Genomic DNA, 20,944 nt, shown 5'->3' on the forward strand with positions numbered 1-20,944 from the left:
GGTGTGTGTTGAAGGGTTGGGAGGAGGAGGCAGGGCCTCCTTATCACTGAGCTTCTCACTTCCGCAGACCTGCTCCTGTTAATCTGTTCCTACACGCAGCAGTTGCTCAGCTGCGCGCATTTGATAACTTGTTTTGCATCCGGATTTATTCCTGCCGAAAGCACTATATTCGGGCAGGTGAGAGATTATTTAGGTGAATACCACGTTTGGTGCTCATGTTGCTTTAAATCACTTTTAATGTTGTTTGAATGTTGAAACTTAGATTTTCTTATATGCGGTGTAGCCTGTGGCCTTGAAGAGCTAGTTGCCACCAACCAGTGATTTATATGCCAGATAAATGTGGTGGTTTATTGAATTAACATGTTTAATGACGTCATCAGTGAAGTGAGACTAGTAAATATTTTTTTTCCACCAGAGGAAAAACAAAGTGAGAGGATGCTTTCAATCTAGAGTCAGTTACTAGTCATCTTTGTAGACGTCTGCACCTCATTCTGGTAAATCCTCTCTTCTGTAAATAAACTGCCTTTGATCTGGCGGAAATGCAGCATGCCATTAGAATGAAGTGTTCTCATTATTTTACATCATGCCATTAGCATACTATCTAATCATCAGAAAATGTAAGTCAGCTAGGTTCCCTGTAATTAATTATCTGTAGAATATGCCTTTATGCGCCATAGCATATGAGTTGCCGGATGTCTGATATCAAAAACTGTTTAAAGAAATTACCCTAGTTTTAGAAATTGGTTGTAGTAAGGTTGTGCTTTCTTTCCCAGGTAGTCAGCTGAGTGAAGAATATAACTTACGCGTTTTATTTCTTCTCTTTCCAGATGTATTTCTGTCATTGAACATTGGCCACTTGAAGGCATAAGGGAAGCTCAGCCATCAGTATGTCCAAATACAAACTGATCATGTTAAGACATGGGGAAGGTGCTTGGAACAAAGAAAATCGTTTTTGTAGCTGGGTGGATCAGAAACTTAACGAAGACGGGCTGGAGGAAGCTCGAAACTGTGGGAAGCAACTCAAAGCGCTAAACTTTGAGTTTGATCTGGTATTCACATCCGTTCTTAATCGGTCCATCCACACAGCCTGGCTGATCCTGGAAGAGCTAGGGCAGGAGTGGGTTCCCGTAGAGAGCTCCTGGCGTCTGAATGAGCGTCACTACGGAGCCCTGATCGGTCTCAATAGGGAGAAAATGGCTTTGAATCATGGCGAAGAGCAAGTGAGGATCTGGAGAAGAAGCTACAATGTGACCCCGCCACCCATTGAGGAGTCCCATCCTTACTACCAAGAAATCTACAGTGACCGGAGGTACAAAGTGTGCGATGTACCCGTGGACCAACTGCCACGGTGTGAAAGTTTAAAGGATGTTCTGGAGAGACTCCTTCCCTTTTGGAATGAAAGGATTGCTCCTGAAGTGTTACGTGGCAAAACCATTCTGATATCTGCTCATGGAAATAGCAGTAGGGCACTCCTGAAACATCTGGAAGGTACCATCTTTATGCTATACTTATTAGAGGTTGCCAATGTTATTGTTACACCTTCATCTGGAAGGGACATGCTGTGTTAGTTAATAATGCACAGTTTACATAGTAGACTTTCCTCCCCTATTCTCTTTGGTCACTTTAGTCTTTTAAGAATCATTTTGTTCCACAAGTAAAAAAAATTCTCTGCCTTTTCTATTCATATTATCTGGAGCAGTAGCTATCAAGCTTGAGCAAGTATCAGAATCACCAGGAGGGAAAACTTGGTCTACCACAGGTTGCTGGCCTTGCCCCCCTGAAGGCTTGGGGTCCCAGCCTAAGAATTTGCATTTCTGATAAATTTTCAGATGTTGATACTGTTGCTGGGGGTTCTCCATTTTGAGAATCCCAAACTAAAGCACTATGTAGCTTTGTTATAGAAAGATAAAAGGAGGCTAGGGATGGAAGAGGTTTCTATAGAAATGTTATTTAGACTTCAGATTTGCTCATGTTCTTCCAACTTAAAACAATTGTTGCTGTGTTTTCAGACCTAGGTATCTTGAACAATTCTTTTGTTCTAGTCCTCCCCTTCCAGAACAGGCTTAGTCCTTGATTGAGAGATAGTTGTAGGGGAGAGGAGGATAAAAGATAGCTTATTGGAGATAATCAATAGCCTCATTAATGCTTGGTGTTACATTCTAAATGTATTGTACAATATACTGTATTGCTACCTGTCTCTTACGTTAACATGAACTAAATGAATTCTTTTGAGGACTCAGGCTCACCAGTTGGGCCATCAGTGATTGCACTGTGTTTCAGGGCATTTCTTATCCCCCTTCCTCCCTTCACTAAAATAACATTATCCAGTTGTGCTTTTTGAGTGATCTGCTCTGTCTGGTGTTTTCTTGTCTATCATCATGTCAGCGGTTAACTTACTGATGTTAGAGTGTGTTTCTCTAACATTCCTTTTCCATTCTGCTTTACTTTTCTAGATGGGGCTGTGAAAAATGAAAGGGTTGACTTTGTAGGTGAATTAAGTGAAAATAGGTTGTTGGTAACAAAATAAAGTGATCTTTATAAGATTTTACTGTAAACTTTTTAGTGTATGTTATTTTAGCCCTAATTTTTATAACATGGCCAACAGCCAAATCATTACTCATATACCTGCATCCATTAGTTTTGCAGAAATTTAAGATCTATAGACTTTATTGGCTGTTAAAAAACTTTATTGTCTAGACATGGCGCTCGATCTGTTTGTATGTGTGTGTATATATCTTATTTACTCAACTATATAAAGGATTCTATTCTTCCTTGTTCAGAACAGATGTTTGGTTAAGTGATATATAACTTCATTATTATTGGACTATAGTATTTTATTGTTTGAAGAAGGATTGAGGCTCCTCTTAGGATGACAACAGACTGAAATTTATAATTTCAAAGTTTCTTCCAGAAGATGTACTCTTTTTCACATGCCAATTTCTCTTTTCAGAGATGGAACTTGGCTCTCTTTGTGGCTAGGCACACTTCCCTCAAGAAAATGATATCATTTAGGGCCCTCTTTGCTTTCTTGTCCTTGCTAGGAAATTTTCCCTTTAAAAACAAAACCCTGCCATTTAGTGTCATCTACTCTCCTATCTTCAGGTTTAAATGTCTTTAATATTATTCTGTAGCCCAACCATAGCTCATTCTAGTGCGCCTCTATTAGTGCATTGATGATTTAACTATTTGTTACTGTTCTTTTTTGAAGGAAATAGGATAGTTTAACAAATGGTGCCAAAGAAAAGTGTCACCATGGTGGGGAATGAGGGAGAATTACCAGTGAAAGGCAAGGTTACACATAGAAAAGTTTACTTTACATATTTAAGAGAGATTTTGAAATAATTAATAGTTTATTGAGAAACAATTAAATGGTAAAGCTGTTTTGGAAAACAATCTGGCAGTTCTCTGACAGATTAAATATAGTTACCATATGATCCAGCAATTCCAGTCCTAGGTATATATCTGTTTTAGTTTCCTAGTGCTAATGTAACAAAATACCAAAAACTGGATTACTTAAAGCAACAGAGAGTAATTTTCTCATAGCTTGGGGGGCTAGAAGTCCTAAATAAAAATGTTGGCAGGGTAACGCTCTCTCTGGTGGCTTTAGGAAAGAATCCTTTCACGCCTATTATACCTTCCGGTGATTGCCGAAAATCTACAAATCTGTTTCTTGGTTTGTAGATCTATTGCTGCAAACCCCTGTCTTCACTTGGCTTTCTGTCTGTGTATATCTCTTGATTCTTGTCCAAATTTCCCCCTTTTGTCCTTAGATCAGTAATATTGGACTAGTGCCTACTCCATTGGCCTCACTTTAACTTGGTTACCTCTATAAAAACCTATTTCCAAATAAGGTCACTTACCAAGGTACTGGAGATTAGGGCTTCAACATATTTTTTTTTTTTTTTTTGGGGGGGGAGGAGAGGAGGTAGGTACAGTTAAATCCAGAAGAATACCTAAGATAATAAAACATATATCCGTACCAAAAATTTTAAATAAACCTTTATAGTACTATTATTCATAGTAGTCAAAATGTGGAAGCAACCCAAATGCCCATTAAGTGGTGGTTAGATAAATTAAATGTGGTATGTCCGTAGAATAGAAACAACTGAATGGACGGCCAAACAAGCTTCATGGGGCAACCAGGCCAGCAGGGGGATTAGTGAGGGCCGACCAGGCTGGCTGGGGGGACAGTTGGAGGTGACCAGGCCAGTGTGTGGGGGGGAACAGTGAGGGGCAACAAGGCTGGCAGGGGGGGGGGGGGCGGGCAGTTGAGAGCAACCAGGCTGTCAGGAGGGGGCAGTAAGAGATGATCAGGCAGGCAGGAGAGGCAGTTAGGAGTGACCAGGCCAGCAGAGGGGGCAGTTGGGGGTGACCAGGCCATCAGGGGTGGCAGTTAGAGGCAATCAGGTAGGCAAGCAGGTGAGCAGTTAGGAGCCAGTGGTCCTGAGGATCAGGCCTAAACCCGTAGTTGGACATCCCCCAAGGGGTCCCAGATTGGAGAGAGTGCAGGCTGTGCTGAGGGGATCCCACTGTGCACCAGGCCTCTAGTCTACATATATAAAAGCCTGAGTGACCATCTAACCAGTAGCTATGATGTACGTACAGTGGCCACCAGGGGCAGATGCTCCGACTGGTAGCTATGACAAGCACTGACCACCAGGGGGCAGACGCTCAATACAGGAGCTGCCAAGTGACAGCAACTTTATAGAGTGCTCTCCTGCACTCTGGGACCCCTCTGGGAATGTTAGACTGCCAGTTTTGGCCCGATCCCTGTACGTCAGGCCGAGGGACCCCACCTGCCAGAGGGACCCCGCTCACTCCACAGATGCCCTTTTAGCCCCGGAACCACCCAGGTGCGGCCAGCCAAGGAGGGACCATGGGAGGTTGGCCCCAGGGCGTGTCTGGCCTGTCTTGCCCAATCCCACCCCACTGGCCACCTTCTAATTAATTTCCTTTCAATGTGCACTAATTTGTGCACTGGGTCTCTGATTCAGCAATAAAAAAGAATAAGATACTGTTACATGCTACAACATGGATGAACCTCAGAATTGCTATAATAGAAGAAAAAAGTCACAGAGTATCATCCTATATAATAAAGGGCTAATATGCAAATAGACCAAATGGTGGAACAACCAGAACAACTGAACAACCAGTTGCTATGATATGCGCTGACCACTGTTGGCTGCGGCGGGATGGTAGAGCAGGTGAGCAAGGGCACCAGACCAAGACGGGGAACCGGTTGCTGTCATGGGGCTAGCCTCTGGTGGATACTGAAAATTCTTTGCTCCTGTGTGCCTGGGTCCCACCTGGCACTTGCACCTGCTGCTGGCACCAGAGCCAGCACCTGTACTGACTGCCAGTGCCAACCACGCTTATATCCGTAGCCAGCACCGGAGTCACCACCTGCACCCGCTGCCAGTGCATGGTGCTGCTCCTGATCACTTGGCGCCATCAGCGGGTGCGGGTGGCAGCTGCCAGCCCTGTTTGTCCCTGAAGGCTTTTCCACCTCCCCCTGCTACTGAGGGGTGATGGATGCAGCAGCCGCTACTCACACGCACTGCTTGCGCCTGCCCCAATCACTTCATGCCATGCCATCAGTGAGTTCGAGCAGGGCTGGCACTGTCAGTGTGTAGCGGTGGTGGCGGTGAGAATGGAGCTGCTAGCAGACGGGACCTGGGACTGAAGTGGGAGGGGGTGGGCTGGGGCATGTAGGATGGACTGATACCCGCCCCTGTGCCTACTGCAGCCTTGTGGACCACAGTTCCTTTCAAGGTGCACAAATTTGTGCACTGGGCCCCTAGTATATTATAGGATTCTATGTCCAGAATAGGCCAGTCTGCAGAGACAGAGAGAAGGTTGTTCCTGGGGCTGGGGTAGAGGCAAAGGAGGGCATGAAGTGAAGTGTGACTGCTAAATAGGTGCAGTGATTCTGGTTGGGTTGTGGCGATGTAATGAAATGTATTATGTGATAATTACACAAGTCTGTGAATTGTACACTTTAAATGGGTGAATTGAATGATATGTGAGTTATTGAAGTTGCAAAAATAATTACATCAGTGGGATTGAAAGATGAAAGGATTTGACATTGGCCTAGAAAAACAGCTTAGGGCAAATATATAAAAGTGATAACAAAGTAGAAATGTGTGGATGTGAAGTATAGAATCAATAAAAAATTAGAACACAGCTTTGACCAATGGGACAGAAATGAATCTACAGGAATTTTTCCTGAGAAATTAGCAGGCTTTCGCACTCAGGCTGCATTTAACCTTTCTTCTGAAGATTTTTATCTTTAGTTGGAGGTATGGGACTGTATCACATTTCAGAGATTAATTAATTTGAATCTATCTCAAATTGTAATTCCTACCCCTATTACTATAGATTTCATAGAAAAGGTTTTATTTGGGAAATAATTGAGTTAAAACATTGGCTTTTGTGCTGGAAGAGGTCAATTGTGTGAAGATACTTGAGTAGGAAGTATGTGAAAGTAGAAAAAGGTATAGGGCTGGCGAGGGAGACAGGGAATGGAAATGGTAGGGTTGGTGTCCAGGGAGAATGGCAGACATTCAGGGGGGGAAAATTATCAGAAAAGCCAGAATATGCTATTAGGCACAAACCTGTGGCTGGGGAAACAAATGGAGTCTATGTGAGGATTGAGATTTGTCCACTGGGAGACAGACATAAAGTGGTTTGTAATGTTGGCTCCCCATTCTGGGTATAATAACTTTGCTCCTTTTGGGCCTATAGTGCCCCCTGGTGGTACTGATGGTAATATTTATGGAATTCTTCGATGTTGCTATGATTCCCTATATAGGTATTTACTCCCGTGCCAAACATGGAAGAAATTATTTCATGTGCATGAAGAAGACTGGGGTATATTTTAGGATCACTTCATAAATCAATTCTCTTATTTTCTACATGTCATTTTCCACTAATAGAATTTCTCTTGTAGAGGATATTGAAGAGTAAGATCCAAGCATTCTGCCCTGGCCAGATGGGTCAATTGGGGAAATGATAGAACTATTTTGGACACTAAAAGGGGTGAATTTTACTGTATGTGAATTTACCTCAATTTTAGGAGATCCCCTTTATCTAGTGAAGTGATCATTGCTCTAACTGGGACCTTGCCTTTGTTTCACAAAATAATAGACTGGATTAGTCTGTCAGTAGAATTGAATGAAAATTGCTATGTACATCTACCTGTCCCTTTGAAAACTAACCTGGAGGCCATCATTATGCTTTCTAATAAGCATTTCAGGACCTAATGGTGCAGACTTTAACATCTAGCCCATGGTCAATATATAGAATTCCCTCTTAAAATCCTTCTTCCTTCTTCATAAGAAGTTTTGTACTTGAGGACTGGAGCTCCATTAGTGAAGGTTTTCCTGCCCCCAAACTATTTCTTCTCATTTGCCACCAAATTCTAAGTTCTATTCTTAATTGGGCCTTCCATCTATCTTTTTTTTCCTTTTCACAACCAGCTAATCTAGGAGTAGGTGACCAAGGACCTCCTGGAGTCAAAGCAGAAGAACAGCACAGTGGGAAGCGAGAGTTACTGATTTAGAGCTGGAACTGTAAACACAGGAAACACATGCCAGGGCTAGGCCTGATCAGGATGGCCTCTACCCTGTGAAATGACTTACTTATGTAATATCTCTGCTCTTAAATTATATGTAATTTTTAGATTTGATTTACTTTTAACTTGATGGTAGTTCTTAGTACTTTTAGAAGAAAGAAGAGTTAGAGCAGATATGAAATATTATATATCAATAGTAAGAAAATTCCTCCTTAAGGGACTGCTTTCCTGAGTTTTAGCAGCACAATTACCTATGCTAGACTGACAAGTTGGGATTGAAGCAGGGCCCACCTCTCACTGGTCCAGACACTCTCCTCCCAAAGCACCATCCTTAAAAACTCCTCTACCAGGCTCAGTGTCTAAACACATGCTGTTCTGTAGCATTCCAGACAGGCGTGTGTTTCATTCTCTGTGGTTGGCATAGTCACTTCCTGTTTGTTTCCTGCTGGCCCACAGAGAAGGCAAGGCCAGGTCCTGAACTGAGGCAGTGGATGCAGTCTGCATCTTGCCAGCGGAAGCGGATTGTTTAGTCTGGGTTCAAGCACAGGGCTAGGCAGTTTCAAGTTTGGAATAAGAGTGGCATGCAAGAGACTCATGAAAGACATACTTGATCCCTGAAGAATTGCATGCAGCTGTACACATTGCAAGGCACAGAAGTGGTCAGATGAAATTAGAGAATCAGGGAGGAAAGGTCAGCTGGAACTCACTGTGGGACAGGGACAGACAAGTAAGTCACCTTTGGCATTTTAGTGTGATATTTTCAGAAGCAGCGAATTTAGGCCTCTCTTTTATGAAACAATTACTAGCGTAGTGGTATAGTTAAACTTGCTCTTATAAGTATCATGTATTTGTAGAAATCTTTAAAAGTTGTAGGCTATTTAACTATAAAATTAAGTGTAGAATGGATTCTTCTCTCTGTCTTATTCTAAATTAGAAGCTGTTATCCTATCATTATGTTACCATCTATAGGAGTAATAATAAAAGCGTAATTTGCTAATTAGACCGGACGTCCTTCCGGACGAAGCTGGGGCTGTGAGGGAAGTTCGGGTCCCAGGTGCCTGCCAGTGGCCAGAGGGAAGCAAGCCTGGGCCCTGAGGCTAGAGAGAAGCAGGTGCCAGCAACCGGGGGAAAATATGCCTACTCTTGCACAAATTTTGTGCATCGGGCCTCTAGTATTCAAATAACCCATTCACAGTTGTTCCCCAACCACTTTTTAAAAAAATATATATTTTATTGATTTTTTACAGAGAGGAAGGGAGAGAGATAGAGAGCTAGAAACATCAATGAGAGAGAAACATTGACCAGCTGCCTCTTGCACATCCCCTACCAGGGATGTGCCCGCAACCAAGGTACATGCCCTTGACCGGAATCGAACCTGGGACCTTTCAGTCTGCAGAACAACGCTCTACCACTGAGCCAAACCGATTTCAGGCCCAGCCATTCTTAAGTTGTACATATATAGCATTCAGATCTTAAAGAATTTTAATTAAAAATAGGTAGATCATCTATGAAATTTAGAATTTCTTTCTTTTTATTTTTTATTTTTTTATTTTATTTTATTTTATTTTTTTTTAGAATTTCTGATGTTAGCTCTTATTTTGGCAATAGTAGAATATTTACTTATCATGAATACCCATCAGTGGGATTTGAATTATGACTTGCTTGATTGGGAAAGGGAAGTGAGGCATGGGTGGGACCTCATACTTGAATGATTTGGTCAAAACTGTTTCACTCTTTCTAATCCTCCAAAATATGCATGTTAGAAGTAGGGTTTCCTCTTGTCTTTAACAAATCTTGTCTCCCTCAACATCTTTTCTCCTATTTCCTAATACTCAAAGATTTTAAACAAACACTTTGGAGAAAACCAAAGAAAATACATAGAAGACAAATTTAATGTGAATTGTTTATTAGCACTAAATTCAAGCAATCTTTTGTTCAACTTTTTCAATTCCCTTTTTTTCCTGGTAAGATAATGAAGAGAATACAATCTCTAATCAAGGCTTCAACAATAACAGACTAGATTTAATTTGAAAGCCCAAGGAGTTCAGATTCATTCATTTCAGCTATGTGCTGAGGTCTGTTAAACCAGGTATTGTTCTTGGTGTAAGGGTTCGTATGGCACCTATAATTAGACACATGAAGTCCTTACTTTTGACCAACTGTGTCTCCACATGGATCTCTTTCTAAAACTTAGCCAGCTGCACCCCTGAAAGGCCTCAGAATGCTTTCCTGTGTAGGCTTTATGTAATAGAGTTTTAGTTAATATTTTATTCCTTATAGCCTATATTTATATAATAAAGGTAGATATATAATATATACAGCCATATGTATAATTTCTGGATCCTACAGCCAGTACATAATAGTGGTCCTTACTGTTGAACATTTACTAAATTTTTTTCAGTGGGTAAGGTACTGTTCCAAGATTGTGGGTGATATAGGGTTGTATAAAACATGGTTCTTCTCCAAGGAGCTTATAATCCTGGTGGGAAAAGTGAGCATATGCACGGCCACTCCCACAAAGTGTGAGTGGTGTAGTATATATACAGTGATCGTAACTATCTGTGGTTCCTGTTTCTGCTGAGGTGACTGACTTGGGGAGGTGGCTTATAGATATAGACTTGACTTTCTGAAGTAAGTCCTGTATGCAGAAAAGAATTTATCCTCTTATTGGTCTTGAGGTGTTTCCCCTTTGACTTTACCTACCACCAGACTTTTATTCTTACTTGAACTATCCCAATCATTTAATTTGATTGCAGTTAACTCCTAAAAGCTCCTACATGAAGATTTGAGCATTAAAGGCAAGGAGACATATGTAATACTTTTAATAATAAAGAATTTTCTTAAAAAAGAATTAAAGGCAGTTGCCCTGGCCTGTGTTGCTCAGTTGGTTGGATCATTGTCCTATATACCAGCAGGTGGCAAGTTTGATTCCTGGTTCCATCCCCAGTTGGGACATGTGCCAGAGACAGCCAATTGATGTTTCTCTCCCCTCTTCCCTCTCCCTTTTCCCCTCTCCCCTTTCCCTTTAACCTCCACTCCCTCCTACCTCTCCTTCCCTTTCCCTCCCCTCCCCCCTCCCTCTGTAAGATTAATTAAAAAGAATTAAAGAACAACGGTTGGGGTTCAGAAGGGGGTGAGAGGGGTGATGGAAAATGGTTGATGCAGGATGAGAACTTTGATGTTTCCTTTAGAACATGCTTGGATGCTGAATAACAAAAACAAAACAAAAAATTACACCATTTATTAGATAGAAGATGTGATAGTATGTTCCAGTTAATGAGTTTGTAGCACGAAATTACATAATATAGTATTGATTCAGTTTGGTTTAATCTAGTGCAGATGCATTATTCTAGCCTTAGGAGTTCTGCTTGCTTAACTTTCTTAGGACAAAGAATGTGACTTACTTATGCAAAAATTGAGCAATGAGTAATGGCTTCGCTGTAGTTTTTCCTAATTTGCTATTTAAAATTTGTCTCATCGACTGCTTATTAACTAGTCTAAGTATTTTAAATATTTGCAAGTCTATTGTGTGAATGACTTGAGTAGTTATTAAAGTGGAATGTCAACTTTTTTTTATTGGAAACATTCCTATTTTTGTTGAGCTCTCCTTCCTTTGTAGATGAAAAATTATAGTTTATGGCCTTTGTTTAGTTGGTTCTTTGATTTGGTCCTACACACCTAAGACAAAGGCATGAGCTTGAGAGTGGTGCTATTAAAGAGAGGACCTGCAAGAATTGGTTAGATCTAAGGCCAATTAAACTGTTAAACAAGGACTCTTTTCTAAGGTCACAGACTGTAACCCCCAAACCTCATCATGATGGCAGTGTGTGAACTATTTCAAGAGGACCAGACAAATGTGTTCACATCCTTTCCTACTATTGAAAACATGAGAACACTGGAGCAAGGGAACATCCCCGGAAGTTTGTCCTTCCACAGTGCCAGGTTCATTAGGAGAATAAACCCCCGTTACACCCTATTACCTCAGTCTTGCCATAGGATTTGATATAACTGTCCTGGCTGTCTGTGACTCCATGGTGAATTGACAAAGGTGTCCAAAAAGTCCACTCTTCTCTGCTCTGTACATCGATAGCACCCAGCCTTTCACAGGGCAGCACATGCCACAAACATACTCCTCTCTCCCCATGCTGTGGTGGAAATATCCATAGATGAGTCAGATGACCAGAGTTGAAGTCCTGGGATTTGGGAATTTAGAAAAAAACCACACACCACCAGGTCCAGTTGTAGTACCATAATAGTTTTGTGACTTGAGCAGTTTTATACATCTTCTCTGGATTTTGTTTAGTATTTTTAACAGCCTTATTAAGATATAATTCACGTATCATACAATTCACTTATGTAAAGTATATAGTTCATTGGCTTTCAGTATATTCACAAAGTTATCCATCCATCACCACAGTTGATTTTAGAACACTTTCATTGCCCTCCAAAGAAACCCCACACCTTGCTGTCACTTCCCAGTCCCCTCATTCCCTCTAGACCTAGGCATCCACTAATCTGTTTATAAATTTGTCTAATCTGGACGTTTCACATTAATAGAATCGTACAATGTGTAGTCTTTTGTGACTCGCTTCTTTCACTTAGCTAATATTTTCAAGGTTCCTCAGTATTTAGCACTTATTAGTGCTTTGTTCCTTTTTATTGCCATATAATATTCCACTATGTGGATATATTACATTTGATTTATTCATTCATCAGTTGATGGACATTTAACCTTTTTCCACTTTTTGGCTACTATGAATAATGCTGCTATGAAACTTCGTGTACAAGTTTTTGTGTGGGCCTGTTTTCATTTCTCTTGGGTATATACATAAGAGTGAAATTGCTAGGTCACATGGTAACCCTATGCTTAGCTGTTTGAGGAATTCCTGTGTATATTATTTGTTTTGTTTCTATTATAAATGGAATTGTTTTAATTTCATTTTTTATTTGCTCATCACTACTATGTAGAAGTACAATTTTTATATATTCATCTTATCTCTTGCAACATTGCTGAATTCGTTTATTGATTCAGTTAGTTTTTAGTGGGATTGTGTCATCTGAAAATAGAGATAGTCTACCTCTTTCTTTTCAGTTTGGATGCTTTTTATTTCCTTTTCTTGCATAGTTGCCCTGGCTAAAACCTCCAGTACAATGTTGAATAAAAGTGGGAGCTTAGTCATCCTATATAATAAAAGGGTAATATGCTAATCCACTTAGCGGCAAAATGACCATTCACTATGATATGCACTGACCATCAGGGAGCAGATGCTCAACACAGGAGCTGCCCCATGATGGTCAGTGTGTGCATTCCCACAGGAGGAGCGCCACTGAGCCACAAGCCAAGCTGACAGTTGGCAAGTACAGTGGCCCAACTCCATCTAAGTGCTAGGACTGTCTGACTGCAGGCCTAAGCCGTCAATCAGACATCCCCCGAGGGCTCCCGGACTGTGAAAGGGCACAGGCCAGGCTGAGGGACACCTTCTCCCCCACCTCTCCCAAGTGCACAAATGTCGTACACCAGGCCTCTAGTTTTAAATAAAGTCCTACATCCAAAAATTACTTATAAAGATTAATGGTAGGTAATGTTGTCAAGGCCTACAATCTATAAGCAGTGAATCTGAGATACTGATACAGATGTGTATGCTCATAATTTCTATTTCTCCTGGAAAGCATTAGTTAAACACGATCATTTTTACTAAACTGTTGTCTCCTAACAAATGTTTTGTAGTGAAAATTTAGATTGATTGAAGAAATCTTTAAAATCAATCTTTCTCTCCAATTCAATGAACAATATGCTTACATACTCCGGATACAGATAAAACATGGTCCTTGCATGATAGATGAATGTAAACACTAGTCAGTGTCCCAATGTTTCTCATGCCTCCCTCTAAAATGCCTTTACTTTTCTTAGCCATTAAAAATAGAATAGAGGAACTTTGGTGCTAGAAGAGGCTATCCTCCCTCCTTTCATAAATGAAGAAATAGTTCAGTAGAGGTCAAATCCTGGGCAAGGTCACAAGTGCTATGCATATATACTGGTATAATAGACCCTCAGTTACTGGCTGTTGCTATGCATATATACTGGTATAGTAGGCCCTCAGTTACTGGCTGCTGAGTGAGTTAGGACTAGGGACCTTCAGAGCTTCCCTCGATTGGGGTGAGAACTTCTGAGTTCTAAAGCCTCATTGGTCACCTGGCTCTAAACCTCATGCTGGTGAATTCTGCTCTGCTGTCTCCAGGCAGCTGTTGTGCATCCAGCTGACAGATCTGACTGAACTAGAGGGCTCTCAGAATCCTCCTGAGAGCAGCTGGCTCTCTGGTCTGAACTGATTTGTTCCTCGCAGCTTTAGTTTGGGATAGTAATTTTTTGTAGGGTTATATGCAGTGTGGGGATAGGGACTTGGCAGGGCAAAGTAATGTTTTAGTAGTCTACCCTTTAAATTAGGGGTGTCGAACTCAATCAGAGAAGGGGCCAAAATCTAAAATCCAGCCTAAATCGCGGGCCGAATGGTTTACTGAACAGTCATAAACTGTCATTGTGATGGAACGCAGCGGAGTGCAGTGATGACAGCGCGGTGCGGGCCACATTGCAAGGCCTGGCGGGACGGATTTGGCCCGAGGGCCTTGTGTTTGACATGTGTGCTTTAAATCTTCCACCTAGAAGAGAATTCCTAATAGGGACAAAGAGACACTGCTATACTTTTTCATGTTCTCCTAAATCCATTTCTACTATCCCACTTCCTTCCTTGGTAATGCCAAAGGAAGGGTGTGTGTTTCTTTAATTTGACAGAGGGAATGGCGGCCCAGAAAATTCACTTGCCTAAAGTTAGTAGGGTTTAGTATATATTGAGGGGGACTGGCAGAAGAGGAGATGGGCATGGTGTACTGTCCTTGGTTTCATAGCTGTTTGAGTATGTACAGTTTGTGTATTAGAGTCCTTAGGTAGCTCTTCAGGGCCTAGAATGAAACTCTAATAAAGAACTACCCTAGCCCTAACCCATTTGGCTCAGTGGATATAGCGTCAAGTTGAGAACTGAAGGGTCCCAAGTTCAATTCCAGTCAAGGGCATGTACCTTGGCTGCGGGCACATTCCCAATAGGGGGTGTGCAGGAGACAGCTGATCAATGTTTCTCATTGATGTTTCTAACTCTATCCCTCTCCCTTCCTCTATGTAAAAAAATCAATTAAAAAATATATATATATTTAAAAACTACCCTAGTAGTTGAGATCCAGTGCTATGGTTCTATGACTTTTTTGGCTGGTGCTATTGTTACAATCATTTGGTTAATTGTGACAAAGTACTAACTGATTGTAACTGTTTTCCTGCCATCATCACCTCCCAAGTAAAGACAACCCTTCACATTCTTCCTCAGAACTTGCTCCACCTCGGTACTTTGCTGTTAATATAGAACAGAAGCATTTGGTTAAAATGTAGAAGTCTATGTAACGAAAGTATGTTTTTAAAATAGAAAATTTGAATAGTTTCAGTTTTCTTTTAATTTGCTTAACTCTGTCTCTTTTCTCCTTTCTTCTCTTTGCCCATTTTGAACTCAGAAAAACTTGAAGGCATTCCTTGGTACAGTAGTAACAGATGCCTGGGTTTGAATCAGGCTCTGCTACTTATTGTCTATGTGATCGTCAATTGTTTGCTTGACCTCTCTGTGCCAAAACTTGTTACCTCATAGGATTGCAGCAATGGTTAAATGAGTTACTACGTATAAACTGTTAAGAGTAAGGACTTGGCATGTAGAATGTACATCATACATGCTAGCATTTTTGTTTAAAGTAGTCATAATAATAAAAATACTCTCACTACCACCGCTACTGCTGTAGTCTTAATCCAACTCCAATTCTTCTGGTCAAAGTTGAAGTACTTGCAATTTAGCTTATTTAAAAACTAATTGAAGGTAATTTGTCCATCACACATACCTTCCTCTCCTATCAGTTGGGATGATAAGGAACAGTTGGAGAATGAGACCAGTTTAGAAGGCATAACTAATAATCCTTTTCTGATTCTTCTCATTGGGCTTTCTAGGGAGCTAAAAAGTGTTTCCCTTGATTGGATTTAGCTCGAGCATCCCAGCTCACTCAGTGTTGGAAAACCAACCACTTTCTAATCTGTTGATCTAGAATTAAACACAACCACCTCCAGGGTTGTCTTTAATGCCTTGTTCCTTCCTCTCTCAATCTGCAGGTATCTCAGATGAAGACATTATCAACATTACTCTTCCCACTGGCGTCCCCATTCTCCTGGAACTGGATGAGAACCTGCATGCTGTTGGGCCTCACCAGTTCCTCGGAGACCAAGAGGCTATCCAAGCAGCCATTAAGAAAGTAGATGATCAAGGAAAAGTGAAAAAAGCTGCAAAATAAAGTGTTCCCAAGTGTTGGCTAGGAATGGCTACAAAAAGGAGTGGCATACAGTGTGTTATAGGTGCTGATCTCTCCCTCTCCTCTCTCTCTTCCTGATTTTTTCCAGAGCTAGGCTGTGGGGTGAAGTTTGTATCGGTAACTAGGTTACTTATGTTGGCCCAGATAAAGACTTTAGGGTGCCTGAGTGCTTATGTCATAAGTCTCTTATGGGTTAGCTCTCCTGCCAGCCCTGTTTGAATTAAACTACTCAGCAGTGGGGCTTAATGTCCTAAGTTTCTTAGATGGTAGAGTGATAATGGAGGTAGAGTTTAAGGTATTTCATCATTCAACAAATCATTGTGAACCCACCACTGACAGGTACTAATTACTGTAATAAGTAGTTCACTTTTATATTTACTAAGACTTTCTGGGATGATAGGAGAGGGTATTAGATAATATACTAAACGTATTTATTATTAGTCTTTTCCTCTAGGAAAAGGGATGTTTCGATAGGTAAGATGAGAGGCCCATTAAGTGGGAAAGCCACAGGTGGGTTCCTCCACGACAGCCAGCGATAAACAGCAAGCCCCTTTGCCCTGTCTAGCCCAGAGACTCCTTTGTTTGAGATTTGGTGGCATTCCTCTTCGGCAGTTAAGAGTTAGCAGCACATAGACAACTATAGCTGTTTGTGTTCTCTTATTTTTGTTTCTTGAACTTTAATCCTTGGGTACTTAAAAAATTCATTTAAAAAATAAAGTTCTGTGACCAAAACTCTTCTGCTCATATCTTCCTGTATCACTCAAAGAGTTGCACCTTTTTCAACACATAGACACTCTAATTCTCTATAAATTGAAGGTTGGTGTCAGGAAGTGTAACACAATTGATGTAATTTTATTCATGTGAGCAAGGGAAATTATATATTGGAGTTTGTCACATACATTTATTGTTCATTTGCTGAGGGCTAAGAGTAGCCAGGGTAGGCCATGGACAGAATTGATTGCTTATCCATCTTAATGATACCATTTTCCATAGTATATTTTTAAATACTTTGGGTATGTATGTCATTTCTTTAAGGAACATATATTTCAATGATAAATTCATGTAAAAAGTTGTAGCTGTAATAGTTGTTACAGATATTTACCATTTTTTATGGCTTTCCATTGGTGAATTAACTCGTTGTATCCATGTTACAATAAAACTGGCATTAGAAGAAAACTAATTCTAAAACCCTTGTCACTGCTTGGTCTCTCTTTAATCCTTAAGTCAAGACTCACAGAGCATTGGCTGATGAAGGTGGCTGAAAAAAAAGAGGAACCTGGTTTGTTCACAGCTGGCCACATCTGTGATGGATAAGAAAGTAGAATGTGGATATTTTTCATTTCTGAACAACCACTGGCTTTTCTACTGTAATCCTTTTTAGTCAAATTGTTTAACCAAATGACACTTTAGAATTTAGAGATCAGAGTCAACCACCAACTACCAGATATCCCTACAATTATAAAATCTGTGTTTAGGCTGCAGCTCAGACCATTTTGAACAGCTTCATCTCTGGAATTGGCCTCTGAATTTTCCAGTCTAGGGGTGACCATGTCTTAATGCAGATCAAGATCCTATAGTTGGATTCTTGCCTTGTCCTAAATCTAGATGTCGACTTCCAGGGGCCCCACCCGCAACATGGTATGCTTCTGCATACAAAACTATACTCATGCCCAATCACTTTGGAATCTTGTATACTTCCTCAGGTAGGTAGGGATCATTTTTGGATACTTTCTGATACAATCTGGTTTTATTTTTAAGATCCTGGCTGAAATAAATGAAGAGACATTCATAAAACATGTAAAATTATTTTTTACTACTTCAGCATTAGATACCAGAGAGCCTGTTTTCTTTACATGCTTACAAGGTATAATTTTTGATGTAGGAATCTTTTTTATAATTGTTTTTTATTTGTTGTTTAAAGTATTACAGATGTCCTTTCCTCCTCCTCCCTTTACCCCCTCTGATGTAGAAATTTTTAAGGTTGCCTAACCTATATCCTAATTTGGCATCCTTCTGTTCTATGTCAAGCTGGGACCAAAATATGGGGATTTTTTATTTTATTCTAAACAGAGGCCGGGTGCACAAAATTCATAGGATTCCTAGGCTTGGCCAGAGATCAGGGCAAATTGGGGGCCTTCTGGCTGCCTGATGGGGCCTTCATTTCATGCTGCCCTCTGGTGGTCAGTGCATATCATGGCAAGCGATTGAACTGGTTACTTGACAATTTGTATATTTGCCTTTTATTATATAGAATAAATGGCAGATAGCTTGTCTAGAAATTTGGCCCTTGAAGAGGACAGCCCATTCTATCCATACTGTTTTCCACAGGTTGTGCTTGCCCTGTTACCAGGCATAATGTCTCCTCTACCCAGGCTGGAATGATTGTCCCAGTATGGTAAGATGAAGGCAGTAAAGTTGCAAGATGCTACTCCGAGAGTTCTAACTTGTAAATATCTCAGCTGAGTACTGTATCCCACCAAGTACAATGATAATTTTTCTACAAGAGAAGTGCTGCTTCAAACAGTGGAGGTTTTTGCATCATTTAACTTGAGCATGGAATTAGCAAAGCATCCTTATCATTATGTCACATATTTTTCCTAGATAAGAAGTGCAAGGAAGATTTCTTCATGTGATCTGGCTATTGCCAAACTCAACCAGATTCTCTTTATTTTACTTATTCTTTATTGATTAAAGTATTACATATGTCTTCTTTCCCCCCCATTGACCTCCCCTGGCCACTCCCACCCCCAGCACATGCCCTCACTCTACTAGTGTCTGTGTCCATTGGTTCTGCTTAGATGTTTGCATATAAGTCCTTTGGTTGATCTCTTATCCCATCCTCTCCCATGCCTTCCCCCTAAGGTTTGATGGCCTGTTTGATGCTTCTCTGTCTATGAATCTATTTTTGTTCATCAGTTTATGTTTTTCATTATATTCCACAAATGAGTGAGATTATGTGATATTTATCTTTCTCCTACTAGCTTATTTCACTTAGCATAATGCTCTACATCCATGCTGTTGTGAATGTAAGAGTTTCTTCTTTATAGCAGCATAGTATTCCATTGTGTAGATGTACCACATTTTTTTAATCCACTCATCTGCTGATGGGCACTTAGGCTGTTTCCAAATCTTGGCTATTGTAAATTGTATTGCTATGAACATAAGGGTGCACATATCCTTTCTGATTGGTGTTTCTGATTTCTTGGGATATATTCCTAGAAGTGGGATTACTGGGTCAAATGGGAGTTCCATTTTTAATTTTTTGTGGAAACTCCATACTATTATATTTTTCACAGTGGCTGCACCAGTCCATTTCCACCAGCAGTGCATGAGGGTTCCTTTTCTCCACATCCTTGCGAGCACTTGTCATTTGTTGATTTGTTGATTCTGACGGATATGAGATGGTACCTCATTGTCATTTTGATTTGCATCTCTCAGATGATTAGTGACTTAAAGCATGTTTTAATATAGCTCTTGGCCTTCTGTATGTCCTCTTTTGAAAGTGTCTAGTTAGGTCCTTTGCCCAGTTTTTGATTGGATTGTTTACCTTTCCTTTTTTAAGTTGTATGAGTTCCCTATAAATTTTGTAGATTAAACCCTTATTGGAGATAACATTGGCAAATAAGTTCACCCATGCAGTGGGCTTTCTTGTTGTTTTGTTGATGGTTTCTTTTGCTGTGCAGAAGTTTTTTATTTTTATGTAGTCCCATTTGTTTATTTTCTCCTTAGTTTCCATTGTCCTAGGAGCTGAATCAGTAAAGATATTGCTACGTCGTGTGAGATATTTTGCTGCCTATGGATTCCTCTTAAGATTCTCATGGATTTCTGTCTTATGTTTAAGGCCTTACCCATTTTGAGTTTGTTTTTGTGTATGGTGTAAGTTGGTGGTCTAGTTTCATTTTTTTGCACGTATCTAACTTTCCCAACACAATTTATTGAAGAGGCAGTTTTGACTCCATTGTATGCACTTGCCTCCTTTGTCAAATATTGAGCATAATGGCTTGGGTCGATTTCCGGGTTCTCTGTTCTGTTCCATTGGTCTATATGTCTGTTCTTGTGCCAGTACCTGGCAGTGTTGAGTACAGTGGCTTTATAATATAGATTGATATCTGTCAACTAGATTCTTTTGCAGATTATTTCTCACCTTGGATTATGACAAATTTATGAAAGTGCAATTCCTACTCATGCACATCAATGGCAATGTTTGTCTTCTAGACATTTTAAATGTATTCTTATGCTTTAAAAGTGATGTTTGTTTTCAAAGTTCAACTTTCATCTTACCTATGAAACCTTTCATATGTTCTTTCCTCAGAAATAAACTGAAATGGTTGCAGATCTTGATCATGTTTCCCGTTTTTGTGTTTTGCATAATTGGATTTTGCAAGTTTTTGGCTCCCTTTTATAACACCATTTGTTGTATTAAATCAGGCCTTGCCTCAGCAGATCTGGCTGTGGCAGATGCCACATTATGCTGTGGCCTGAGGGTTTTCACATTGGACTATGATGGGAATTTAAGCCACTCATCCCAAGAGGAATGGGAAACACAAAATATAAGAATATTTTAATTATTCAATCTCCCTGTAATGACAAAGTTATTTGGAAAAATGACAGGCAGGATTAAAGTCACTCTTTTTCCATTCCATAGTTGGTAAAATCTTTTGTTTATTGCAGGGTAATCTAGCTATTACAGTTTAGTCTTTAAGACACTAGGACCTTAAGTTGTATGTTCCTTTGACAATATTTTAAAGATAGGCTGTCTCCTCACTCTTTCTCTTACCCTACTGGGTTATTTTGAAACAACTGCCAGACATCAAACAGGATAGATTTTGAGAAGGAAAATGGGTTACATAATCTTTGGCAAGTGAAAATGGAAGCCTTCAGACATCTGTTCTGAACTCTGTCCTTTTTGATACTCTCTAGGGAAACTAAATGGCAGCCCTGGCTTAATTGTCCATTTTGAGTCTTGACTTTGTGTATAGT

At 40.3% G+C, this 20,944-nt stretch overlaps 1 protein-coding gene across 1 annotated transcript in view; it reads left to right on the forward strand.

The window, feature by feature from the left end:
• Nucleotides 1-17,152, forward strand: part of BPGM (bisphosphoglycerate mutase) — a 29,842-nt gene extending 12,690 nt beyond the window's left edge. Inside the window, exons 2-3 of the mRNA XM_036427444.2 lie at nucleotides 828-1,488; nucleotides 15,768-17,152. Coding sequence (XP_036283337.1) covers nucleotides 888-1,488; nucleotides 15,768-15,946 — 780 coding nt within the window. The 5' untranslated portion in view covers nucleotides 828-887 and the 3' untranslated portion in view covers nucleotides 15,947-17,152. The remainder of the gene's footprint in view (nucleotides 1-827; nucleotides 1,489-15,767) is intronic.
• The last annotated feature ends 3,792 nt before the right edge of the window (nucleotides 17,153-20,944 follow it).

This window comes from Pipistrellus kuhlii, unplaced genomic scaffold (assembly GCF_014108245.1).
Source record: "Pipistrellus kuhlii isolate mPipKuh1 unplaced genomic scaffold, mPipKuh1.p scaffold_m20_p_10, whole genome shotgun sequence".
In the NCBI taxonomy this organism is placed as follows: domain Eukaryota; kingdom Metazoa; phylum Chordata; class Mammalia; order Chiroptera; family Vespertilionidae; genus Pipistrellus; species Pipistrellus kuhlii.